We start from the raw sequence: 24448 nt of genomic DNA, 5'->3' as shown, positions 1-24448 counted from the left end.
GATTCAGGTGGAGAGAGACCCTCTGCGACTTCCCAAGAGGAGAAAGTCTTAGTGCAGATCCTCACTGGTTTGGTCCGTTCCACATTTAAGTTGCCCATACCTGAAACTGTTACAGAAACCTCTTCTGCTTTGGGGTCACTGAAACCTTTCCAAGCAGCACATGCTTTTCCTGTTCATAATTTACTTGAAAAGCTGCTTTATTCTGAGTGGGATCACCCAGATAAGCGATTTCTTCCGCCGAAAAAGTTTTCTACACTTTATCCTATGGAAGAAAAGTTTATTAAGAGGTGGGGAATACTGGCTATTGATGCAGCCATTTCCTCTGTAAATAGTAATCTGACTTGTCCTGTAGACAACGCTCAGATGCTCAAAGATCCTTGTCGCAAGAGGTCATTGTGGGGGTTCCCACAAAGGATCAAGGATTGAGACTCTGTTCCAATCTTTCTATGGTCCGAAAACCAAATGGGGACGGCAGACCCATTTTGGATTTGAGAGATCTGAAACGATTCCCAAGGATGCAGTCCTTCCGTTTGGAATCAATTCGGACAGTAATCTCCATCCTGCAGGGAGGAGAATTTCTGACGTCTATAAGCATCAGAGATGCAGGCCTACATGTGCCCATTTTTCCTGCTTAACTGAAGTGTCTGCAGGCAAAGATCATTGCTCTAAGGGAGCTGATTCTGACAGTCAGGGCCAAGAAGGGTCTTTCTGTCCGCCTTTGTATGAGGCTGCAGGGGAAGATGGTGGCTTCATTCGAAGCAGTTCCCTATGCGCAGTTCCAAGCAGAACTGTTGCAACACAGTATTCTGTTGACCTGGAACAGGAAGGTGCAGGCATTAGACTTTCCAATGCACCTGTCGCATGCGATGCGTCAGAGCCTCAGTTGATGGCTCATACCCGAAAACCTACAGAAGGGGAGATCCTTCCTACCGGTTGCCTGGGATCCTCTTGCAGGCAGGACGGATGCGTTGGTGATTCGTTGGCGATTCCGTGGCATCGGCTCTCACCGATTTATGCATTCCCTCCCATTCTGCTACTGCCACGGCTCCTTCGCAGACTCAGGCAAGAAGGGAAGTCGGCGCTTCTGGTGACCCCGTTTGGCCCAGAAGAACCTGATAGGCAGAAATAGCAGGGATGATGGTGGGTTCCCGGTGGACCCTACCGATACACCCAGACCTGTTAGCTCGAGGTCCGGTGTTCCAGCCTGCCTTACAAATGCTAGATTTGACGGGTGGGCTATTGAATCCCACGTTCTGAAAGATCGTGGGCTTTCAGGTCCTGTCAGATCTACCTTGATCAATGCAAGGAAGCCAGCTTCCAGAATGATTTATCATAGAGTCTGGAAAGCTTATGTATCCTGGTGTGAATCCAGGGGTTGGCATCCCAGGAAATATGTCATAGGTAGAATTCTGGATTTTCTACAATTAGGATTAGAGATGAAGCTGGCCTTGAGTACCATCAAGGGCCAGGTCTCGGCCTTATCAGTGTTGTTTCAACGGCCGCTTGCTTCGCATTCTCTGATCCGAAACTTTATGCAGGGGGTGATGCGTCTTAATCCTCCGGTTAGGGCGCCCCTAAACCCCTGGGACTTGAACTTGGTTCTATCGGTGTTACAAAAACAGCCTTTTGAACCAATACGTCAGATTCCTTTGGTCTTGCTGACGAGGAAACTAATATTTCTGGTAGCTATCTCCTCTGCTAGAAGAGTATCAGAGATAGCAGCTCTTTCCTGTAAAGAGCCTTACTTGATTATACACAAGGATAGAGTGGTACTGCGCCCTCATCCTAGTTTTTTACCGAAGGTGGTTTCAGATTTTCATCTAAACCAAGACATTGTGCTACCTTCCTTTTTTCCAGAACCTTGTTCGGAAGAAAGGTCATTACATTCTTTGGATGTAGTAAGAGCAGTCAAGACCTATCTGGAGGCAACTGCTCAGATTCGCAAGACGGATGTCTTGTTCGTGCTGCCGGAGGGTCCCAATAGAGGACAGGCAGCGTCAAAAGCGACCATTTCTAAATGGATTCGACAGTTGATTATTCAAGCTTACGGTTTTAAACGGAAGGTTCCCCCGTTTCAGATCAAGGCACATTCCACAAGGGCTATTGGTGCTTCTTGGGCAGTGCATCACCGGGCCTCTATGGCTCAGATCTGCAAGGCCGCAACCTAGTCTTCAGTTCATACATTCACCAGATTCTATCAGGTGGATGTGAGAAGGCATGAGGATATCGCCTTTGGGTGTAGTGTGCTGCAGACAGCGGTACAAGGTCCTCAGGTCTGATGGCACCCTACTTGGTTGTGATTACCCCCCCTCAGTTGGCATTGCTTTGGGACATCCCATCAGTAATTACTGTGGCTCTGTGTCCCGTGATGTCCGAGAAAAGAAAATAGGATTTTTTATTACAGCTTACCTGTAAAATCCTTTTCTTTCGACGGACATCACGGGACACAGAGGTCCCGCCCCTCTTCTAATACACCTATACTGCTTTGCTACAAAACTGAGGTATCCCTGGAAGGGGAGGGGTTATATAGGGGGTTGAACTTCCTGATTAGGGTGTGACCAGTGTCCAATACCTAGTGATACCCTATAACCCAAGAACCATCAGTAATTACTGTGGCTCTGTGTCCCGTGATGTCCGTTGAAAGAAAAGGATTTTACAGGTAAGCTGTAATAAAAAATCCTATTTTTCCTGTATTTAATATGCAAGACCAAAACATGGGTTCTTGTTCAGGCTTCGTGCGTGTGGCCATAGTGAAATGACGTCCTACCGGGCCATAGTGAAATGACGTCCTACCGGGCCATAGTGAAATGACGTCCTTGAATTTGTGAGGGGATATCTGAATGATGCCTGTAGCTACAGGCATCATTCAGATATAATTCTTTCCAGCCGGCGATTCTGTGCACCATAAGAATGATCATAGTGGCAGTCACCGCTTGATCGTTCTTATAGGTGATGGGAGCGGACGTCCCTTTCCCGCCGCCATCCGGTGCTCTCCCGTGCCATCGGGGGCCCAGAGAAAAAAAATCGGCCGGCGTCGGATGACGACGATAGAGATTTCCGGTGACCAGATGGTCACCAGTCATCTCTATGACCGTCGGAGGCCCGACGTCATGCCCGGGTTCCCGGATGTAAACAAAGCCGCGATCGCGGCTGTCGACAGGAGGCGATCTCATGCTTTCCAGCCTGGAGGAAAGATTATTATTATTATTATTATTATTATTATTATTATTATTATTATTATTATACAGGATTTATATAGCGCCGACAGTTTACGCAGCGCTTTACAACATTAGGGCAGACAGTACAAGTACAATACAATTCAATACAGGAGGAGTCAGAGGGCCCTGCTCATTAGAGCTTACAATCTAGGAGGGAGGGTCAAGTGATACAAAAGGGTAATAGCTGTGGGGGATGAGCTAATGGAGAAAATAGTATGTGGGGTCTTATTGACCCCGCATCTCTCCATAAAGGGGACCTGTCACAATAGATTCCTATTACAAGTGATGTTTACATTTCTTGTAATAGGAATAAAAGTGGTAAAAAAAAGTGTAAAAATAAAATTAAGTAAAATAAAAATTGAAAACGCCCCTGTCCCCGGTAGCTTGCACTCAGAAGCGAACGCACATGCAAGTCCCGCCCACATATGTAAACGCCGTTCAAACCACACATGTGAGGTATCTCCGCGTGTGTTAGAGCATGTGCAACAATTCTAGCCTTAGATCTGTCTCTAAACTGGTAACCTGTACAAATTTTCAAAGCTTCGCCTATGGAGATTAAGTACCGAGGTTTGGCGCCATTCCATGAGTGTGCACAATTTTAAAGCGTGATATGTTTGGTATCTATTTACTCGGCGTCACTATTAATAATAATAATATTATTATTATACAGAATTTATATAGCGCCAACAGTTTACGCAGCACTTTACAACATTAGGGAGGATCATCTTTCACATTATACAAAAAAAATTGGGCTAACTTTACTGTTTTTTTTGTTATTTTTTTTAATTCGTGAAACCGTTTTTTTTTTTCAAAAAAAGGCATTTTAAAAATGATTGCGCAAATACTGTGTGAGATAAAAAGTTGCAATGACCGCCATTTTATTCCCTAGGGTGTCTGCTTTAAAACATATATAATGTGTGGGGGTTCTGAGTAACTTTCTAGCAAAAAAATTATGATTTTTTTTTTTACATGTAGGAGAGAAGTGCCAGAATAGGCAATTTTGCTTGAAGCTCTTGGAAGTATCCACCAAGCACAATAAGATGTGACCAGGCTCTGCATTTTGCAAAATAGACAAAGTAAACACATGTGGGAGAATATTAATAAAACTGGAGCAGACAGAAGCTTATTGGTTATTATGCACAGATTCTAACTTTAGCTTTGAAAATGAAAGCTAGAAGCTGATTGGTTGCCATGAGCAGCTGATTCTGGCTGCTCCAGATTTCCTAAATTATCCTCATGTAATGTTGAGTTCACATCAATACTCCATTGGTAATTGTACAACACTGTAGACCTGCCTTAGAGGTTGGTGGGGGTTCTGTTAGCAAGGGGCAATTTCTGCCTCCCAGATAAGTTGCAGCTGAAACCAATTATTATCTTTTTAGCTACTGTATCTGTAAAAGGGGAATTATTCCCACTGACCACAAATGGTGCATTCTTCTCCTCGACCATCACTTTAATATACAATGAGCTGTAGAAGTGGTTATTTTTAACAGGGGTTCCTTGAGGCTGGAACATTGTTTCAAGGGTTCATCTGTATTAAAGTGATATAATGGATGGTGTTTCCGTTTAGCAAATGAAGTCGGCTGACCCACATCCCTAAATTACAGAATAGATCACTAAAAAGTTGGTTTCCTCTAAGTGGGACTTTAAACGGGGCACTGCTTCACTACAGTCGGGCAGTAGTTACTATCAAAATATTACATTTTTATTAAAGTTACAAATGTCACAAATATACAAAACATGGAAATACAATGTGCAATATCCAACACACTATTGAAACAATTATGACGACAGAGATAACCCAACGCGTTTCAAATCGTAATAGTTCTCTTCTTCAGGGGTGGGTGGTTACATCAAGACGATAATACATCTACAATTTAAGAAAACGTGAATGTAAAAATACATAATCATGACATTACATTAACAAATGGTTTCATAAGTTGCTTGGTTTGTATTCAAAAATAATAATTAAACACTAACCCTGCACATTGCATGAGGATTTAGCCAAACTTTTTTTGCTTCCAATTTAAAAACTATTTGAGAAATGCTGCAGCCTCAAAAACAACCAAGTGGGCTCGGAGGAAATGGGCACACTCAAGATGGAAATAACAGACTGCTCAGAAAACCTGTCAATTCACAGAATCATCTGTAATAAAGTAGTACATGGTTAGCACTTTTTTTGCCTGGCAGCAAAAGAGTCGCTGGTTCGAATCCCAACCACGACACTACCTGCCTGAAGTTTGCATGTTCTCCCTGTGCCTGCGTGGGTTTCCTCCGGGTACTCCGGTTTCCTCCCGCACTCCAAAGACATGCTGGTAGCTTAATTGGATCCTGTCTAAATTGGTCCTAATGTGTGTGTGTGTGTGTGTGTGTGTGTGTGTATGAATGTGAGTTGGGGACCTTAGATTGTAAGCTCCTTGAAGGCAGGGACTGATGTAAATGTACAGTGGTATATGTAAATTGCTGCGTAAATTGACGGCGATATATAAGTACTTGAAATAAATAAAATTTAAATATTAAAATTGTTGTAAAAGGCTGCTATAGACAGTTAAAGCTCAACTCCACATTCCCGTGGTCGATGCCCTCGTCCATCCTCGTAGATGCAAAGAGCAGTGCTGACATGACCTCAGTGCTGCGATCTGCATTAATACGCTATCATTTAAAGGGTGCTGTGCTGACAACCCATCGGGGGCAGGGCCGTGACACCCTACATTTATAGCATGTTTTTAGCCTTCTGGATTGAATGACGACCATTGTTCAGCCTAGAAAATGGAACATCTTGTGGCGAAAAGAAGTACTAAGTGAAGTAATAATGCTTTGTATGCAGAGTAAGAAGCCATGTTGCAGCTCTACATTTGTTCCCCTATCTTTTAACGTGGTTGCAGTTTCACACTGCCAGGAAGAATCGATGAACTACTAGAGCTCTCAACAGCGCCCAGGTAGTTTATTGAGAACTACAAGCCAACAGCCGCAAAGGCCGTCGGTACTTGTAGTTCGTTCGTTCACAGAATTCTGTGAATGAATCAATGACACGGCCTTGTGGGAGGAGCTCCGCACTGTTGTGCTCTTTTCAAATAGTGACAGCAGATATGGGGAGAAGATCCCCCCCCCCCCCCGCTCGCTGTCACAGGGGGTCGGGAACATGTTTGACCTTAAAAATGGGTTCCTGAAGGTGAACATATCCTTTTAAATAAACTTGTTGTGGTTACATGTGTGCATTACCTGTATCTATTGTTGCACAGTCATTCTGTGTATGAAATGAGTGCTTGAATTCTGCTCTGATGATTTTATTTAAGTATAACAAAAGAAAATTTTATATAATCCAATGAATTCAGATGTGTGCCTTTTTTTTTTTTTTTTTTTTTTTTTTTAATTTGTCCAGCTGAATGGAGAGCTTCATTCTTGGATTTGCAGCAATTTTCCTCTCTCGGGATCCTTTTGTGTCTTCCCCCTATGTAGAAAGGAAACATATTTCACTCGACCTTTGTGTGCAGAGAAGACAGTTGTATCCTCATTTTAATGGCCCTGCTGTTTTTCTGACCATACAGAAAGGAGACTGGCCCATGCACAAACTAGAGTGTTCCTCCATGTGTGCCTACGGAGAGCAATGGAATCCTTCGGAAACTGTAAGACTGACCGCAAGGATAATAGCCAAACAGGTGAGGCCGGGGAGGAAACCAAAATGATACATCTCTGCTATGTGACTCTTTTCCTGCTTTTCCTTTAATGAATGGCATATATCTATTATCAGGATTTTTGTTTTGTTGTTTTTACTGAAGTATGAAAAATGTCTTTAAAAAAATTTACAAGGCTCCATAGTGAGGCAAATGAGTGTCGGTGTGTTATTGTATATGGGTGTATACTCTAAGGGCACCCAGAATTTTACCTTCATTGGAGTATGGACATGATCAGTAAGGCTACTTTCACACACAGACTGCCCAAGCATTAGCGGTAAAGCAACGCTAGTTTTAGCGGTGCGTTACCGGCGCTGTGCCAGAGCGGGGCGCTTTTAACCCCAAAGAAGGGGGTAGCAAGGGGTTAAATGCGCCGCTGCTGAAGCGCTGCCCATTGATTTCAGTGGCGGTTTAGGAGTGGTGTATACACCACTCCCGCACCGCTCCAAAGATGCCGATTTTCGTCCTGCAAGCGCACCGCCCCAGTGTGAAAGCACTAAGGGCTTTCACACTGGGGAGGCTTGAGAGGCACTTTTCAGGCGCTCTTTTTAGTGCTAAAACGCCTGAATAGCTCCTTCAGTGTAAAAAGAGGTCTAAGCCCAATGTTGACGATCCTTTTGGGCTTATGCTGTTAGGCAAATGCAGTGTTCTTTCAGGTGCATTCAACTTGCATTTGAGATCAGTTTCAGAAGCTTCTGAGACGCATCAACCTTCATCAGTACATTTTAAAAGTTCCATCAACTTGTATGTGGATAGAAGCAGTTTTGATGCATTCAGAAGCCGTCAACACAGGCCCATAGTCTGATACATTGTAAATTTGCTTACAATTATTTTGACAAATCATTCTCACAATTGCTGGGATTTACTTTTCTCATACTGCAGTATTATCATGAAGATATAAATGTTGTCTAAGTTTTTATTTTAATTTTATTTTCTTTCTTGTTAAAGAAAACATGCTGTGAAAAATTCATAAGCTGCTATTTTTTATTTTGTTATTCATCCTAAAATCTCTATCTATCTCTCTATCTATCTCTCTATCTATAAATATCTCAAGCATATTATACTTGCCTCCTCTGTGCAAGGGTTTTGCACAGAGCAGCCCTGATCCTTCTTTTCTGGGGTGCCTCGATGGTGCTCCTCCTCCATTGGGTCCCCCCATGGCATGCCGCTTTCCATGAGGGGCACCCGTGCAGGCGCGCTCACGAGTCCCGCTGCTGCGTCCATTGACACAGCTGGACATGGCCCGGCTCCTGTGTCACTGGATTTGATTGACAGCAGTGGGAGCCAATGGCTTCTGCCACATCTTCTAAGCTCTCATAGAGCTGTGTTGGCTGGACACTAAACTTAGAACACGGCTCCTTGGCAATTGAGGTCCAAGTGTTATCTCAATCTTTATGACCCAAGGCAGGGCATGAAGATTGAGGACCGTTGAAGCTTGCTAGGCTAGGCTGGAACAGAAAGTCACTTGCAGCCGACATTTTCAGTGTTTCCTCCCAGGAGGGGAGATTCCTGCAGCACTCCAATCCCTAAGCTCAAAGGTCTGGGAGAATGACCGTTCTCATAGGGATATATTCAGGAGGCAGAAGCCCAAGGAAAGACCATGTGCCAGGGAGGGACTCGAATATTTAATCCTTTCCCAGCCAGCTCACAGGGTCCTCCAAACCCACTTATTAAAGTCCTTAAACAGTCATTACACAGAGCTTGATTAGCTGGATGTAAAAGAGGGAGCTCCAATAGTAAGCGACTGAGAAAATGCACTCCAGGCTTAAAGAACACTAATAGGCACACACATGGACAAGCTGGGTGTAGCTCATTGCTTCTTATAGAATCATAAAAAAACGAAATTTAGAAAAATACGACATCCTTACAACTTCTTCTTCTTTTTTTTTTTTTTTTTTAATTTTTTATGAGGACTTTGGTAACAGAGTCTCTCTTTATGTTCCTGCATATCTTAACCTTCCAGGAGAACCATATTGCAGATTTTGAACAGATACCCAGCACATTGTCAAGGTTGCATAAAAGACAGCATTTTGCCATAGATATATATCGCACGCCTATTACAGTTAACATTTTGAATCTGATTTCTAAAGCACTGTTGGACATTCGAAGCCTTAAGATATAATTTTTTTTTTTTTTTTTTTTTTTTTTTTTTAAATCTTTTAACAAAAGACACGGCCGTGGCAAGACTTTAGTTGGTCTGCCTGGAGCTCTCTCGGAAATAATAAAAGGAGAAAAAGCCTAACGGAGCACAAACAAATGCTGTTCTTTTAAACATCGGAAAACTGACTGGCAAGAATGTATAATGGCTAGCTTGTAGGAATAGATAAACACCCTATACTCTATGAAAGCTTAGTATGCAAAATACAGTCCTCTTAACCTCAGCTGCTGGGCCACCTGCAAACCCATATTTAATGGCCAAGATTACAAAGTAGTGGCCCCAGGCCAACAGCTGAGCTATGCGTTTTATACTCTGTCAACAGCGAACGGATCCACTTACCTCAAAGTCCGACTTGCATGTCTGCCTTATTTGGATGCGAGAGAAACAAAGGGAAATTACATATTTAAATGAACCCTGCTATTTTTCTGATCTGATGCTACATGCAGATGGAGGATGTTCAAGATAGAGCCTTATGGAAATGTTGGTTTAAAAGCAAAAAAAAAGCAGCAACTTTAAACGGACAACCACTAAGCTAGATGGTAATTAGAATTGGTGATCTCTGCCTTTTCTCTCTGTTCAGTGTTTATTCAGCCATTTGGAGTGATATTTTTGTTTTTTCTTGTTTTTTTCTTTTCCCTAGAAAACTTGCAAAGAAAGAACACCATCTGAGAGGTTCTTGACGGTTAAGGAGTTTGAATCTCGTAAGCATTGTGTTTTTCACGTAGATACTTCTAGTTTTTGTTCTTTAAAACAAAAAAAAAAAATATATATATATATATATATATATATATATATATATATATATATATATATATATATATATATATATATATATATATATATATATATATATATATATATATAATTTGTTACATTTTAAACTATTAAATTGACTTTGATTAAGTGGGAATGGGAACAACAATAGTTGGATCAAAATGTGTCCATCCCCTGCTCAACTAGACAATCTTCCTTTTTTTTTTTTTTTTTTTTTTTCTTTCATGTTTCATCCCTTAAAATACCAGGGTCTACAAAGTTCCAGTTTACTGTCCTTCGGACTTTAGAGGGGGCCAGTGAGAATAGAAACTGCCCAAGTGACAAGTGGGAGTAAAAAAAAAAAAAAAAAAAAAATACATAATGCCTGTGGTCAGTAGGAGGAGGAATAGTGCACTATTGTTGGTGTCAGTGAGAGGACTAGTTCCCCATAATGCTCCATCCTTAGTGTGTGGGAGGAATATTGCCCTATATTTGCTGTCAGTTGGAGGTATTACACCCCACTGTTGGTGTCAGTGGAAGGAATGGTGCCTTGTATCAGTGGGGGGAACCGTGCCAAAGGGCTGGAAAAAGGCATGCAAAGGGCCGTAGTCTGGAGATCGCTGCTTTAATGGAATCCTGCAATGCTTAACAGTGCCGTTGATGATGGATCCTGCTAAAATCACTAACAGTGTGGCTGACATTATGTCTTTTTTATACTTTTTGGGTTGGTGATCTGACTTCTGTTATTGCCCAAAATCCTTGTTTTCTACTGATTTCCCAATTCTAGGGTACAAGCTGATCAGAAGGAGGTATTTGGGTTCACTTTTATGAGGAGGGAGAGACCTCTGGATGAGCATTTCCAGTTTGGTGATCTTAATTTGTATTCCTAAGTCAGGCCATTGATTACGCAGTTTTCTTTTCTTCTGCTATGGGTGGAAGGAAAGAAATTTGCTTGATTCTCCCATCAACCCTATCTGCCCCCCCCCCCCCACAGCACTATTGGTTTCTGCCACCAGGGAGCAACCGGGTGTAGCTGGTGGCATGAACTGTTTGGGAAAAACCTGACAGGGTGGTTGTACACAATTAGATCAATAGATTGACTTGTGAACAACTAAGTGCCTACACTTGGATCATAATGCGGCCGGTTCAGCAGGGACCAGTCAATCTTCGATACATGTATGACCAGCTTTGAAGTAGATCAGGTGTGGGATGGTGACATGGGATTTACAACACTGCATGGATTGTAAACTGTTTTGTCCTTCTATACCAGGGATATGCAATTCGTGGAACTCCAGCTGTTGCAAAACTACAAGTCCCATCATGCCTCTGACTCTGGGTGTCATGCTTGTGGGTGTCAGAGTCTTGCTATGCCTCATGGAACTTGTAGTGCTGCAACGGCTGGAGGTCCGCTAATTGCATATCCCTGTTCTATACCATACAACACAACATGACTAGGAGGATCATTTACTGCAGAAAAATAGATTTTTAACTGTGCCTTAAGCCCTTTGACTGGACCCATACAGTGACGTATTTGCAGAAAGCTGTAGCTTTGTTTGTTTCCGCAGACTTGAGCAAGCTGGACAATGAGAAGAAAGAGCTCATACAGAATGATATTGAAGCCTTACACCACTTTTACTCCAAGAATTTGCACTATGCCGACAATGCATCTCTAGAATTCCTCTTCGCACAGGTGAGGATCCCTCCTTTCATGGAGCAGCTCACATTTGTTGATCGGGCCTGGAACTTGTAATTACACCCAGGGGAGCAGACATTAGAAGCCTTCTGCAAGAGTCTAGTCCACTGCTTGCTTTCCTTTTTCAAATATGAATCAAAACATGGAAAAATCCCTTTGTTTCAAATGACCAGTGCTAATTAGCAAGAGATCACATGGACCTTTTGCATTCTTGCTTCTCTTTGTTTTGTAGAGTAGCTTATTATTCACCTATATGGTTTTTAGGGAAATGGAGTTTATTTGAAAATGAGCCACATGATTTGGCACGGTCAGCCAGTTTGTTTTAAACATCTCGGGCAAGAAAGAACTGGAATGGGGCAAATTCTGCATGGGCCAATCTTGTCTGACAAATACAAGCAATACTAAGGGGAAACGTTAGATCTTCAAATGTACATGGATTGTCTTTAAGGCAGTGACTGGTCACTATACATAACATCTAGAGCAGGGGTGCCCAACCGGGCCCGTGGCGCCCTCCGATGTGGCCCTCCATGTCTTGCTCTGAGATGTCGGGTCGGCAAGCCCATATCGTGGGTCCCCGACCCGCCATCTCCAAGCATTAGTGCAAAGAACGGAGCCGCCACTAGAGGAAGCAGAGCCGATGCTTCCTGTATAGCGCCGGCTCCTTCACAGTGATACCAAATGTACTCTGCCTGTGACAGGAAGCATCGGCTCTGCTCTCTACTGCAGCTGCATGCTTCTTTCACAATTCTGCTCTGAGATGGCGGGTTGGGACATGGGAACTCGCGATCTGGGACAGTACCAGTACCAACCAGCTGTACCAGCCAGCAGTTGCCGGTACCCGCCAGCAGTACAAGTACCCACCATCCGTACCAGCCAGCAGTATAAACCGCCAGCAGTCATCAGTACCAGTCATCAGTTGCCAGTACCAGTCATCAGTTGCCAGTACCAGTCATCAGTTGCCAGTACCAGTCATCAGTTGGCAGTACCGGTACCAGTACCCGTCAGCAGTACAAGTACCCACCATCCGTACCAGCCAGAAGTACCCGCCACCAGTACCAGCCAGCAGTATAAACCACCAGTACCCGCCAGCCGTACCAGTACTAGCCAGCAGTATCAGTCAGCAGTACCCACCAGCAGTACCAGTACCCGCCAGTAGTACCAGTACCCACCAGCAGTACCAGCACCTGTCAGCAGTACCCACCGGCATTACCAGCCAGCTGCAGGAATCCTGAGGAAGAAGTGAAGATTGAGGTCAGTTGAGGAGCAGGTAAACCGCTGTACATCAGTGTGAAAGCAGCCTTAGGCCCCTTTCACATGATCGGTCCAATCGGGTCCACCTGTCTGTTTTTCAGGTGGACTCAAACGGACTCTCCATTCACCTCTATAGAGCAGCAGATGTAAACGGACTTGTGTCTATTTATACCCGCCTATCTGCAATCCAGTCTCCTTATTAAAAAAAAAAAAAAAACACAAGGGGATCTTTCCCCTTCTGTCTGGGCAGATCAGATGGCCCTTAGGGTAGAGCGGATTGCATCCGTGTCTGGTCTACATATGCAGAATGGACACAGACCTGCCATCCCCCCTATACACTTATTGTGGCCCGCGACCGGTTACCAAATCTATAAAGTGTCCCTCGCTCCTCAAAAGGTTGGGCACCCCTGATCTAGAGACGTAAGAGCCAGTTTTTAAAGGGGTTGTAAAGCTAAGTGTTTTTTCACCTTAATGCATCCTATGCATTAAGGTGAAAAAACACCTGTCAGTGACCGCCCCCCCCAACCCCCCGATTTACTTACCTGAACCCACGAACTTGTCCCACGGGGACGCGCCGTCTCTCTGCCCAGGGTTCTCGGCTGTTGATTGGATAGATTGATGGCAGCGCAGCCATTGGCTGCTGCTGCTGCCAATCAAATCCAATGATGCGGCCGCCGGGGGGGTCATGTCCGAGTCCTGCATTTGGCTTCTATGGACGGCGAATGCTGGACTCGGGAGCGCGCCCGCAAGGTAATCCCCCAGAGAACGCTTCTCCCAGGGGGTTATTTGAAGCAGGGAGGAGCCGAGACAGCCGCCGAGGGACCCCAGAAGACGAGGCTCGGGGCCACTCTGTGCAAAATGAGCTGCACACTGGAGGTAACTATGATACGTTTTGTTATTTTAAAAAATAAATTACTTTAGTGTCACTTTAAGGGAAAATGGATATGCGCTGTCATATGCTGCAGGGTTATGCACAACACAGCCCACCTTACAGCTCCTATTTAAAAATAGGGTAAAAAAAAAAACACTTTTGCCCGGCTTTCTTCTGTGGATTCTAGGGGAAGATAACATCACCATCTTCCTGGTGAGATCTCAAGAAATGCACTGAAATTTTGCCAGAGGGATGACCATGTTATCTGAAATATCACAAGAAGATGCTCCTGCAGTGTGCTGGAGTGTCATATTGTGGAATATGGAGAATACTGAGCACTCCGCAGCATCTTGTTGAGTTGAGGGGATAAGAGATATTTATCACAGGTACTTGTATAGTGCCATCAATTTATGCAGAGCTTTACATGTTTATTGTGCATTCACATCGGTCCCTTCCCTCGAGGAGCTTGCAATCTAAGGTCCCTAACTGATATTCATTCATACATACACATATTTGGGCCAATTTAGACAGGAGGCAATTCACCAGCATGTCTTTTGGAGTGTGGGAGGACGCTGGAGTACCCAGGGGTGACCCACACAGGCCCAGGGAGAACATGCAAACGCCAGGCAGGTAGTGTCGTGGTTGGGATTCAAGAAAACGACCCTAGTGCTGCAAGTGCTAACTGCTTAGCTACTGTGAGATATATAAATCTCTATATAACGCATTTACTGAAAATGTCCTTTAAGTTTGATTTTATTCACTTTACATCACTTTAAATCTGCAGAGATAAGTTCCTAGTTATTATATAGAAATAGATTGCTGAGATGATTGTATTTCCTTTTTTTTTTTTTTTTTTTTTTTTTTCTTTTTTCTTTCAATCTCTTTTCTTACATCTAGTATAATTGGTTATGGCAAGTGACCCCTTTTTCACCCTCCCCATCACACGTTCTTATATCTCCCACTTCCAAAGCTGTCAGATAACTCTGGCTAATGTGAGGACAGAAGTCACCAGGGGACTCTTCAATTAGTTAGGCAGCTGTTATTGTTTAGAAACCGAGAGGCACTGTGTTCTAATTTGGGGAATGGTGATCCTGAAAACCTAACTCTGCAGAGAAGCAGAGGATTCCAATGGACCTGTCATTGTGACTTGCTTTGTTATACTAGGTAGTCCTTCTATACCATACAGAATGGGAAAAAAATATTTCACTTAAGGATCGAGCCTCTTTCTGAGATTTGGTGTTTAAAAACAGTTTTTCTAGTTAAAAAAAAAAAAAAATAATAAAAATTAGAACCCCCACACATTATTTTTTTTTTTTCTAACACCCTAGAGAATAAAATGGTCGTTGCAATACTTTCTGTCACACCGTATTTGCGCAGCGGTCTTACAAGCACACTTTTTTTGGGAAAAAAAAAATCACTTTTTTAAATTAAAAAATAAGACAACAGTAAAGTTAGCCCAATTTTTTATTTTTTATATTGTGAAAGATGATGTTACACCGAGTAAATTGATACCCGACATGTCACACTTCAAATTTGCGCCTGCTCGTGGAATGCCGACAAACTTTTACCCTTAAAAACCTCCATAGGCGATGTTTAAAATATTCTACAGGTTGCATGTTTTGAGTTAGAGGAGGTCTAGAGCTAGAATTATTGCTCTCGCTTTACCGATCGCAGCGATACCTCACATGTGTGGTTTGAATACCGTTTTCATTTGTGGGCGGTACTCACGTATGCGTTCGCTTCTGCACGTGAGCTCGGCGGGACGGGCGCATTTAAAACTTTTTTTTTTTTTTTTTTCTTACATTGTTCTTTTAGGAATAAAAGTGACACAAATTTTTTTTTTTTTTTTATTACAAGGAATGTAAACATCCCTTGTAATAAAAAAATAAAAAAAGCATGACAGGACCTCTTAAATATGAGATATGGGGTCAAAAAGACCTCAGATCTCATATTTACACTAAAATGCAATAAAAAAAAAAAAATTTTGTCATTTGAAAAAAAAAATGGCCCTTTTTAAGAGCTATAGGCGGAAGTGACATTTTGACGTCTCTTCCGCCCTGCAATGGTATGGAAACCCCCTCACTCGTCTCCATACCCAGGAAGGAAAAGCATCCGATCGCCTCTGCTGCTACCGACGGCTACGGTAAGCGGCGGAGGGCACCGGAGATCGGTGTTTTGGGGGGGGGCCCTTTCCCGCCACCGATTTTAAAAGTGATCTTGCAGTGAATCCGCCGCAGAGACCCCTATTATCGGAAACCGGACCGCCTGCCAAAGAAGAGGATACCAGGGTTCTGGCAGCTAGCTGCTGCCATAACAAAGATATCTCCCTTCAAAGTTAGGACATATACCGGCGTGTGGCGGTCCGAAAGTGGTTGTGCGGGGTACACACAAGTGTTGTGTGTGTGTGTGTGGTGGTTTTTTTTTTTTTTTTTTTTTTTTTTTTTTCTTTTAACCCAGCAGACTGAACGAAAAACCTTAGAGATCACCATTCTAACACAAGCGATGTTAGTGCGATGAACTCCCCGCTGAGCTGTTGTGGTCTGACAGAAGGACTGCCCCTCCGCCAGAACACACGGATCAGCACTTGCAGCCATTGGCTGTGAGCGCTGATCTGATGCTGGTTTTCCAGCTTGCTTGTTCTTCAAAAGCTGGTTGTGAGGCTGGCTTCTGTCGGAGAGGGAGCTGTACACATGGGCCAAAAGTGGTTTTCGGCTGATTTTTCGGTCCGTGTGTACCCAGCCTTACACTATTCTGGTCAGTGTTATCTGCACGTCATTTCTCTGTTGGACATCGGCCACCATACAACTTTTCTATGCCCTAGACACTAATTCCTAATCCAAATAGCCCAAAAAGGTCCGGGTGGGGAATTGCAAGGACCTTGAGCTATCACACTCCCTTCACCTGAGACATACAGAAAATATCCAGGTACAAGTTGGTTTGACAGTGGAGCATGTATATTTTCCCCCCGCCTCAACTAACTTACAGTATAAGGAGAGCCAGAATATTATGTTAGCAAGAAAAGGTTGTTTACCTGCTGGCAGTTTCTATTCTGCGTTCCTGAAAGGTCCCTGAATGTGTTCAGCTCCCGGGAAATTCCTTCATCCTCCTCCTGACTAGGGCTCGCCAAGCTGTTGTAGAAATTGTAAAGTCCTGTTGTTAGGAAAAGAAGCCTGTGAATGCAGTTGCATGAGAAATATATTACACAGACTTCAAAATCTGTGAACAGAATATTTCTGTTTTTAATTAAGTGTAGCTGGTTTTTATACATTCTTTAGGAATGGATTGCTTATTAATTAGTCAATAAGGGAGAAGGACAGCAAAAGTATCCAGTAGATGTCTCACAAGCATACAATTTCTGATGAGTATACAAATGGCAATTGTTTCATCAAGCAGAGTTTGCAAGAGACCCTTAGGACAATTAGATGTGTGTGTGTGTATACTGCGGACTGCTGGATAAAAAAGAACACATACTGGATTTGCAATTGTTCCTATTATGTTACAGAAAAAATTAGATCCAAACATTCCTAGAATATTGTAACAATAGCCTGGCCTTGCTTTCCAGACAAGAACAAATATCTTCAATTTGTTAGAGACACTTTTCAGAACAATAGTTGGACTTTGTCATCTGTCTAAACCTTTATACCAAGCGACAAGATGAGGACTTAAGCCTAGTACACACTGCTAGTTTTTTCTTTTCGATCAACTCAGAAGTGCTGAATTAAAAAAAAAAAAAAAAAAGCTGGCACCTCAGGAGGAGCCACTGTACTAAAAATCCAATGTTAGTACAGCGATCTCCCCTGCTGTGCTATTGTGTTCTGACAGGGGGGAAGGCCCTCCCACCAGAACACTTTGCTCAGCACCCTCAATCAGGTCATGGCCAGCTTCTGTCGGACCAGCTGTAGTACAAACGAGCCGAATGTTGGACGGTTTATGTTGAATCAGTCTATGGCGCCTGACATTCGGCCCTTGTGTACTACCCTTTAAGCAAGCCATACATGGATTGAAATTTGACCGGTTCAGTAGGGACCGACTGAATTTCGATTCTTGTATGGGCAGGCTGATTGAACACAAGTTGATCCATTGAAGTAAAGAACCAGCCTGTTGGAAAATTTTCTCTTGATCAACACCACTGGCTATAGGTGGCAGTGCTGATCAGTGTTCTGAAGGTGGAGAAGTCTCCCTCCTTGCTGTCAGGATACAGTAGCAAAGTGAGTGCCTGGATGAGGGAATTGAGTCCTCCTTTTATGCTTTTATTTTTTTTTATTTATTTATTTATTTTTTTGTTTAACCCACTTGTGGAACAAAAAGATGACCTGTATGGCCAGCCTAAATTTCACAAATTAATACCTGATAAAACGTCAAAATGCTACTTCTATCCCACAACCAATGGTATTATCTGTTTTTATCAGGTCAAACCGGATTGGCTCCTCACTATCGCACACAATGCAGTTCTTGCCCCACCCTTGCAATGGTTAAATTCCAAACCTGCCAAAATACTTTGCACATTCATTTCAGCAGCTTCAGTTTTAAAATGAACACCTCTTGTGCAAATACCCGGTATTTGAGGTCTTCCCTTTTTTATATATATATATATATATATATATATATATATATATATATATATATATATATATATATATTAATATTATCCCACATGCAAGAAAATTACAAGACGCACGGGTTAATGTTGCATGAGTAAACTGTTTGTTTTTTGTTTTTTTTTTTTTTTTTTTTTCTTCTTCTTCTTTAAAGAAAATGATACATCAAAAATAAGTAATATGCAATATTAAAATAGCAAGAGGATTATGGAATGCAGTGATCCCCATTAATCTCTTTTGTGTTTCTCTAGGTTAACTGTAATGGCTTTACCATTGAAGACGAGGAGCTGTCTCACTTAGGATCAGCTATTTTCCCAGAGTATGTTGTTTTAATTGTGAATATTTTTTTTTTTTTTTTTTTTTTGCAGCAACAGATGGAGCATATATTGTAATACATTCAGATATCCTTTTGCCTGTGATGTTACTGTATATTTAAATGTCAGTTCATCTGAAACAAATTGTAAGTTGTGGACGTTGGTGGTATTAAAGTATAACTTTTTTAGTTTTGGATAGAATGGAGAGGGATTAGATCACATCTTATATGTGGTGTGTTTTGTTTTGTTTTTTTGGTGCCCCATTGGGGAGATTTACCCTCTCCATTTGTCTTCCTTACTGTTGTCACCAAGAGTAAATAAAAATCAGAAACTTTGTGTTGCAGCCAGAACAAGATTAGGGGTGAAACCTTTGTATGGGGGACACTAATTCTGGTGACATGCATTGATTCTGTCACTTTGAAGGCAGATCTCCCCAATGGGACAATGATGATATAAAAAAAAAAAAAAAGGCAGACAGGGGCTTTAACTCTCCCTTACTCTATCCAAAAATAAAAAATGCCTTGTACTGTAATCATCCGCTAGATTTTTCTAAAAGTTTCAGTTGTGAATTTCCTTGCCATAGTTCCCAGGTCTGCTCCAAGAGAAATCTGTGTGCATTCACTTTAAGATTAAATTCTTCCCTGGTTTTCACTTTGGCAGTTACAGGAGATCGGGGGGGAGGTATGTTTGGGTTAAAAGTGTGTGTGTGTGTGTGGTGTCCAGGGGCAAAAAAGGTGAAAGTTCACTAATAATTAGGTGCTGCTTACAGTGCAGTATGGAACAATTAAAGCAGATGTGTAGCTAAATTCAAGTAGATGGCAACTCGTCCTCCAAATGCTAATATAAGTTTTAGCATGTAGTTTTCTAAATCCTATAGCTTTTCTTAATATGCTGGTGAAAAACTTATTTTTTCTTTAGCCAAAAATTCAGGCAGTTAGGAATTTTGCTCCAGTGGCAGAGGGATGGCTGAGATCGGGCAGAGTGGTGATGGTAGTTGAGGGATGGGATAAGTGGCACTCGCCTTCTCTCAGTGTCAGTCACTTCCCCCTCCTCCATGCTGCTCAATGTGTCTTCTCCTTCCAGTGTCTCCAGTGAAGCCTCTCCTCATGTCGGGTCTCCTTGAGCTCCTCCCCCTGCACTGTACTGGCTCTTAGCTCATCAGCTGACTTTCTGCTTCAGTGAAGGGGGGGGGGGCTTTATGCACCATGCAGGCTCTGCCTCTATGTTTCTCCCAGAGAGGCAGAGCATCACACGGAGCGTCGGATGACATTGGCAGTCATCGATTCGGCCAACTCGCAGCATTGTGAACATCTAAATTGTGACGCACACACCAATGCTACAATTTATATTCAACACCCCTAATAAAATATATATATAATATACATTTTTTTTTTTTTTTTATTATTTTAATGCTTGCTTCTATGGAATTCGCTGCCCCAGGATCATGTGAACCAATGCCAGTCTGAAAGGGGAGCATCTGGGTTCAGTTGATGGGCAGCTGTGCCTATACATAAGCCCGTTCAGCTACTCTTTTTCAGGGATATGCTGTGGGTCACGCGGTCCATACCTTGCCGCTGGTCATGTGTCTGGCAGAGGAGGATTCCTAGGGAAAGACCTCTTCATTGATTACTTATGGGAATGATTGGGCTACCACAATCATAATTGGATATCGTAGATTCCTTTTAATCATCAGGATGCTCTATTAGCTCAGGCAAGGTTTAGTGGATCTTGCTGATTGCTGGTTGGTTGATGTTATGTGACACGTTACATAATTTGTGGGGACTGTAATGGTCCAGCACACTATCTTATTACAGATGAAAGCAATGGCATGTGTGGACATATGGCCTTGTACAAGGTTAAAGGTAAGGAGTTCTGAGGGAAATAACTGGAGATGGAAGGATTAAGACTAATCTAGAGACCAGCATGATAATTCTTTTATGTCCAGCTCACATAGCTTTTATTTCTAGCTATTCATTCCCCCCCCCCCCCCCCCCCATATAGTGGAGGAGCAACTTGCAGAATTATATGGGCTACATTATACTTCCTTGTTGACCTCTGGCGCTAATCCGTTTAATGCAGCATTTAAACAATGGATTAGAGAGGCTTGTGTGATCTGCAAATTAAGGCATGACAGTCTTCCTTGCATCATGGCTCGCTTATAATAAGGGATCACTGACTAAGATATGGAAATCATTGTACAGTGGGATCTGAAGCACCCGGCCGTCTGCGCTGACGGCAAATAGGCATGAATTCCAGAATCATTAGAGGTCTGCTATAACCTGAACCTTAAAGTGTATCTAAAACCTAAAACAAAAATGTAATATTGCAAATTACCTGTCCTAGTGGCTGCATTCGTTTTTGTTTTAGGCCAGGAAATTTTTTTAGCAAGTAGAGGTTACCTGTTGATCTTGCTAGAAATGTCCTTGTTAAAGTGATTGTAAAGTCTTGTTTTTTTTTTTCCAATAACAAACTTGTTATACTTGCCTCCTCTGTGTAGTGGTTTTGCACAGGGCAGCCTGGCCCCTCCCTCCTGTCGAGTGCCCCCACAGCAAGCAGCTTGCTTGCTAAGGGGGCACTCGAGCTGAACTGCAGCTCCGTGTGTACATTCAGACACGGAGTGGTGGTTTGGTCCCGCCCCCTCTCTCTCCTGATTGGCTAACTGGCTTTGACAACAGCGGGAGCCAATGGTGCCAATGCTGTGTCTCAGCCAATCAAGAGGGAGAGTCCAGGAAGGTCAAGGGACTCGTGGAGATCGCTGGATGGTGATGGGGCTCAGGTTAGTATTGGGGGGGCTGCTCTACACAGAATGCTTTTTATCTTAATGCATTAACCACTTAAGGACCGGAAGGATTTGCCCCCTTAACCACTGTTCCTGATCGCGGGTGGCTGGTGGACATCGAGGCCACGCGCATCGGCGTTGTGCCCCCTATCACTCTCAAATCAGCCGACGTACGCCTCCGTCACTTTGCCCAAGGGTCCCAACCTGCCGCAGTATGACGACAGCTGGTCAGCAAGTGGTTAAGATAAAAAAAAAAAAACCTTCTGCCTTTACAAACCTTTTAATTCCTGTGAACTGAAAAGAAAACACAAACCTTGTTACCTCTGTTTTTGTGAGCTTAGTCCCATCAATCGCCATGTAATGGATATGAAAAAAAGTAGATATGTTTGAAGTTCAGCCTGTGTAAAAAGCATGACACTCTCCATAGATCCAAAGGAGAAATAAGTGTAAACACAAAGGGGGATATTTACTAAAACTGGAGAGTGCATAATCTGGTGCAGCTCTGCATAGAAAGGTTTAAGCCCTGGTTCACACTGGTGCGATTTGACATGCGATTTGATATGTCAAATCGGTGGCAACTGGGCCGTCCTAATCGGTGCGACACTGCATTTGTGCACCGCACCGATTCCAAAAAGTATTTTCTGTACTACTTTTTTAGATTTTGGGGTGCGATTTCCATTGAAATCTGTGCATAAACCTGCATAGATGTCTCAGAAATCGCCGCCGAAATCGGGAGAGACATGCGGGAATGAAATGGTGCGAGTTCAGCTGAACTCGCAAATTTTCATTCCCGCAGTCAGTGTGAACCAAGGCTTATTGTCCAAGCCTAATTGAACAAGCTGAATTTAGAAACTGGTTACCATGTACAGCTGCGCCGGATTTTGAGTGCTACAGTTTAAGGTTTCCCCGCATCTAATTTGCATAGTAGGAGAATGTGTGACTGGCTCCCTATGGAGCCGGTTCACATATCTCTGTTGTGGCTGCGGAGCGCACTGCACAGAAACGCTGTGTGTTTTGGCTCTGTTTCAGGGCCGAATTCGGGCAAAGCTTCTTCCCTGAAACAGAGAACAGGAACGCACAGCGTTGCTGTGTGATCCGTGGACAGTTTAGGTGTGAACCGAGCCTTAGCAAATCTCCTGCAAAGGGACAAGACATGTTAACCACTTTAGCCTCTTAAAGCGGGGTTCCACTGTCTACAACTTTTTTTTTATTTTTGGAAAATGACAAAGATTAAATCATTGAAATATGTTATTCACTTTTTCCGTTTCTGTTACTTTCGGATGCCCGTTTTCTCCCAAAAAATGAACTTTTAAACATTTATAATGACGGTTCTCATCTTGCCTGTGGGCATGTGAAGCCCACAGACATCCTCTTCCGGGATATTGTGCCGCTGATCGACCAGCATGCACCGCCCGTTGTATTCCCGATCTTGCGCATGCACAGAGAACCATAAATCCGGAGCGCCATAAACAGCTCAGGTTCACTTCCAGGATTGAAATCTCGCGATAACTCGCGCCAGGCCGTCGCACTGACTCCTGGGAACAATTACACAAGCTCCCAGGAACCAGTGCGGCTAATAGGAAATGACGAGTTAGCCGCACTAAACCCGCCCATATCTGCAGGCTGTACATCCTGGAACAGAAAAAGATGATCTGAACAACAAAGGTACAGTGGGGGAAAAAAAAAAAAAGTGCCGTTTTTTTTTCATTAGGACATTGCGGTAATCCTCTACAGCTATTGTCATAAAATCGGGTGGAGCTCCGCTTTAATGACCAGGCCATTTTTTTTGTGATACAGCACTGCGTTACTTTAGCTGACAATTGCGCGGTTGTGCGATGCTGTACCCAAATAAAATTGATGTCCTTTTTTTTTTTTTTTTTTTTTTTTTTTTTTGCAGGACTGCGAAATTATGGCGGACAGATCGGACACCTAACTGACATTTTTGACACTTATTTTGGGAACCAGTGACATTATTACAGTGTTCAGTGCTAAAGATATGAAAAATATGCACTGTTATTGTACTAATGACATTGGCAGGGAAGGGATTAACATCAGGGGCGATCAAGGGGTTAAATGTGTTCCCTCAGTGCGTTTGTAACTGTGTGGGGGATGGGCTGCCTGGGACAACACACAGATCCGTCTTCCTGCATAGCAGAAAGACTAGATCTGCGTCATCTGACAGAACAGAGATCTGCCTTGTTTATTATGGCAGATCCCGGTTCTATCTCTGCGGGGAACGATCGTGGGCGACCAGCGAACATCGAGTCCACCGGACTCGCTGATTGGCTCTACCGCTGCCCAATGGGCGCGTGAGCCCACAGATCGCCGTGTACGAGCCCGACATACACCTATGGCGATTTGTGCAGCCGAGCCAACCTGCCGCAGTATAACTGCGGCGGCTGGTCGGCAAGTGGCTAAATTAAATAGAATGTACAACCCAAACTCCAAAATAGCTGGGACGCTGTGTAAAATCTACATAAAAACGCATTGCGTTGATTTGCAAATCTCATAAAACCAGATTTTATTCACAATAGAAAGTAGAATACATATCAAAAGTTGAAATATATCATAAGAAACGAGGTCATTTTGAAATTGATGACAGCAACATGTCTCTAAGAGGTTAGGACAGGGCAACAAAAAGCTGACAAGGAAGAGCTGGAAGAACATTTTGCAACTAATTGTGTTAATTGGCAACAGGTCAGTAACATGGTTGGGTATAAAAAAGTGCATCTTAGAGTCAGAGTGTCTCAGAAGTAAAGATGGACAGAGGTTCATCCATCTGTAAAAAGCTGCTTCTTAAAATTGCTGAACAATTTCAGAATAATGTTACTCACGCAAAATTGCAAAGATCATAAATATAATCCTCATATAAGTAGCACTCTCCAGGCAGGCGCTGGAGGTAATATTTTGTAGGCTAGGTAAATTTAGGCAGGCCTGGCTAGCCGCCGGGCCTGTTTGTTTTGATCTGTTCTGGGCTGGGAGTGGCTCAGGGTAGCAGCTGATGACTCACAGGCAACATCACTGAGACCTCCCTCTTCTTTCTAGCATTTGCTGGAAAGAGTGGAGGAGAGGAGAGGTGGACGTTGATGGGGTGGAAGAGCTGGAGATGAAGTGCTAGGCTGTTGGGGCCTTTTGAGGG

The 24448-nt window shown here is 43.1% G+C and overlaps 1 protein-coding gene across 1 annotated transcript in view; it reads left to right on the top strand.

Annotated features, from left to right (window-relative positions):
• SMYD2 (SET and MYND domain containing 2) overlaps positions 1 to 24448 on the top strand; it is a 102386-nt gene that overhangs the window by 32093 nt on the left and 45845 nt on the right. Inside the window, exons 3-6 of the mRNA XM_073628386.1 lie at positions 6767 to 6877; positions 9691 to 9751; positions 11369 to 11493; positions 18468 to 18535. Coding sequence (XP_073484487.1) covers positions 6767 to 6877; positions 9691 to 9751; positions 11369 to 11493; positions 18468 to 18535 — 365 coding nt within the window. The remainder of the gene's footprint in view (positions 1 to 6766; positions 6878 to 9690; positions 9752 to 11368; positions 11494 to 18467; positions 18536 to 24448) is intronic.

Source organism: Aquarana catesbeiana, linkage group LG04 (assembly GCF_042186555.1).
Source record: "Aquarana catesbeiana isolate 2022-GZ linkage group LG04, ASM4218655v1, whole genome shotgun sequence".
Lineage (NCBI taxonomy): Eukaryota > Metazoa > Chordata > Amphibia > Anura > Ranidae > Aquarana > Aquarana catesbeiana.
Note: the sequence above shows the minus strand (reverse complement) of the source record. Positions and strands in the feature narration are given on the sequence as shown.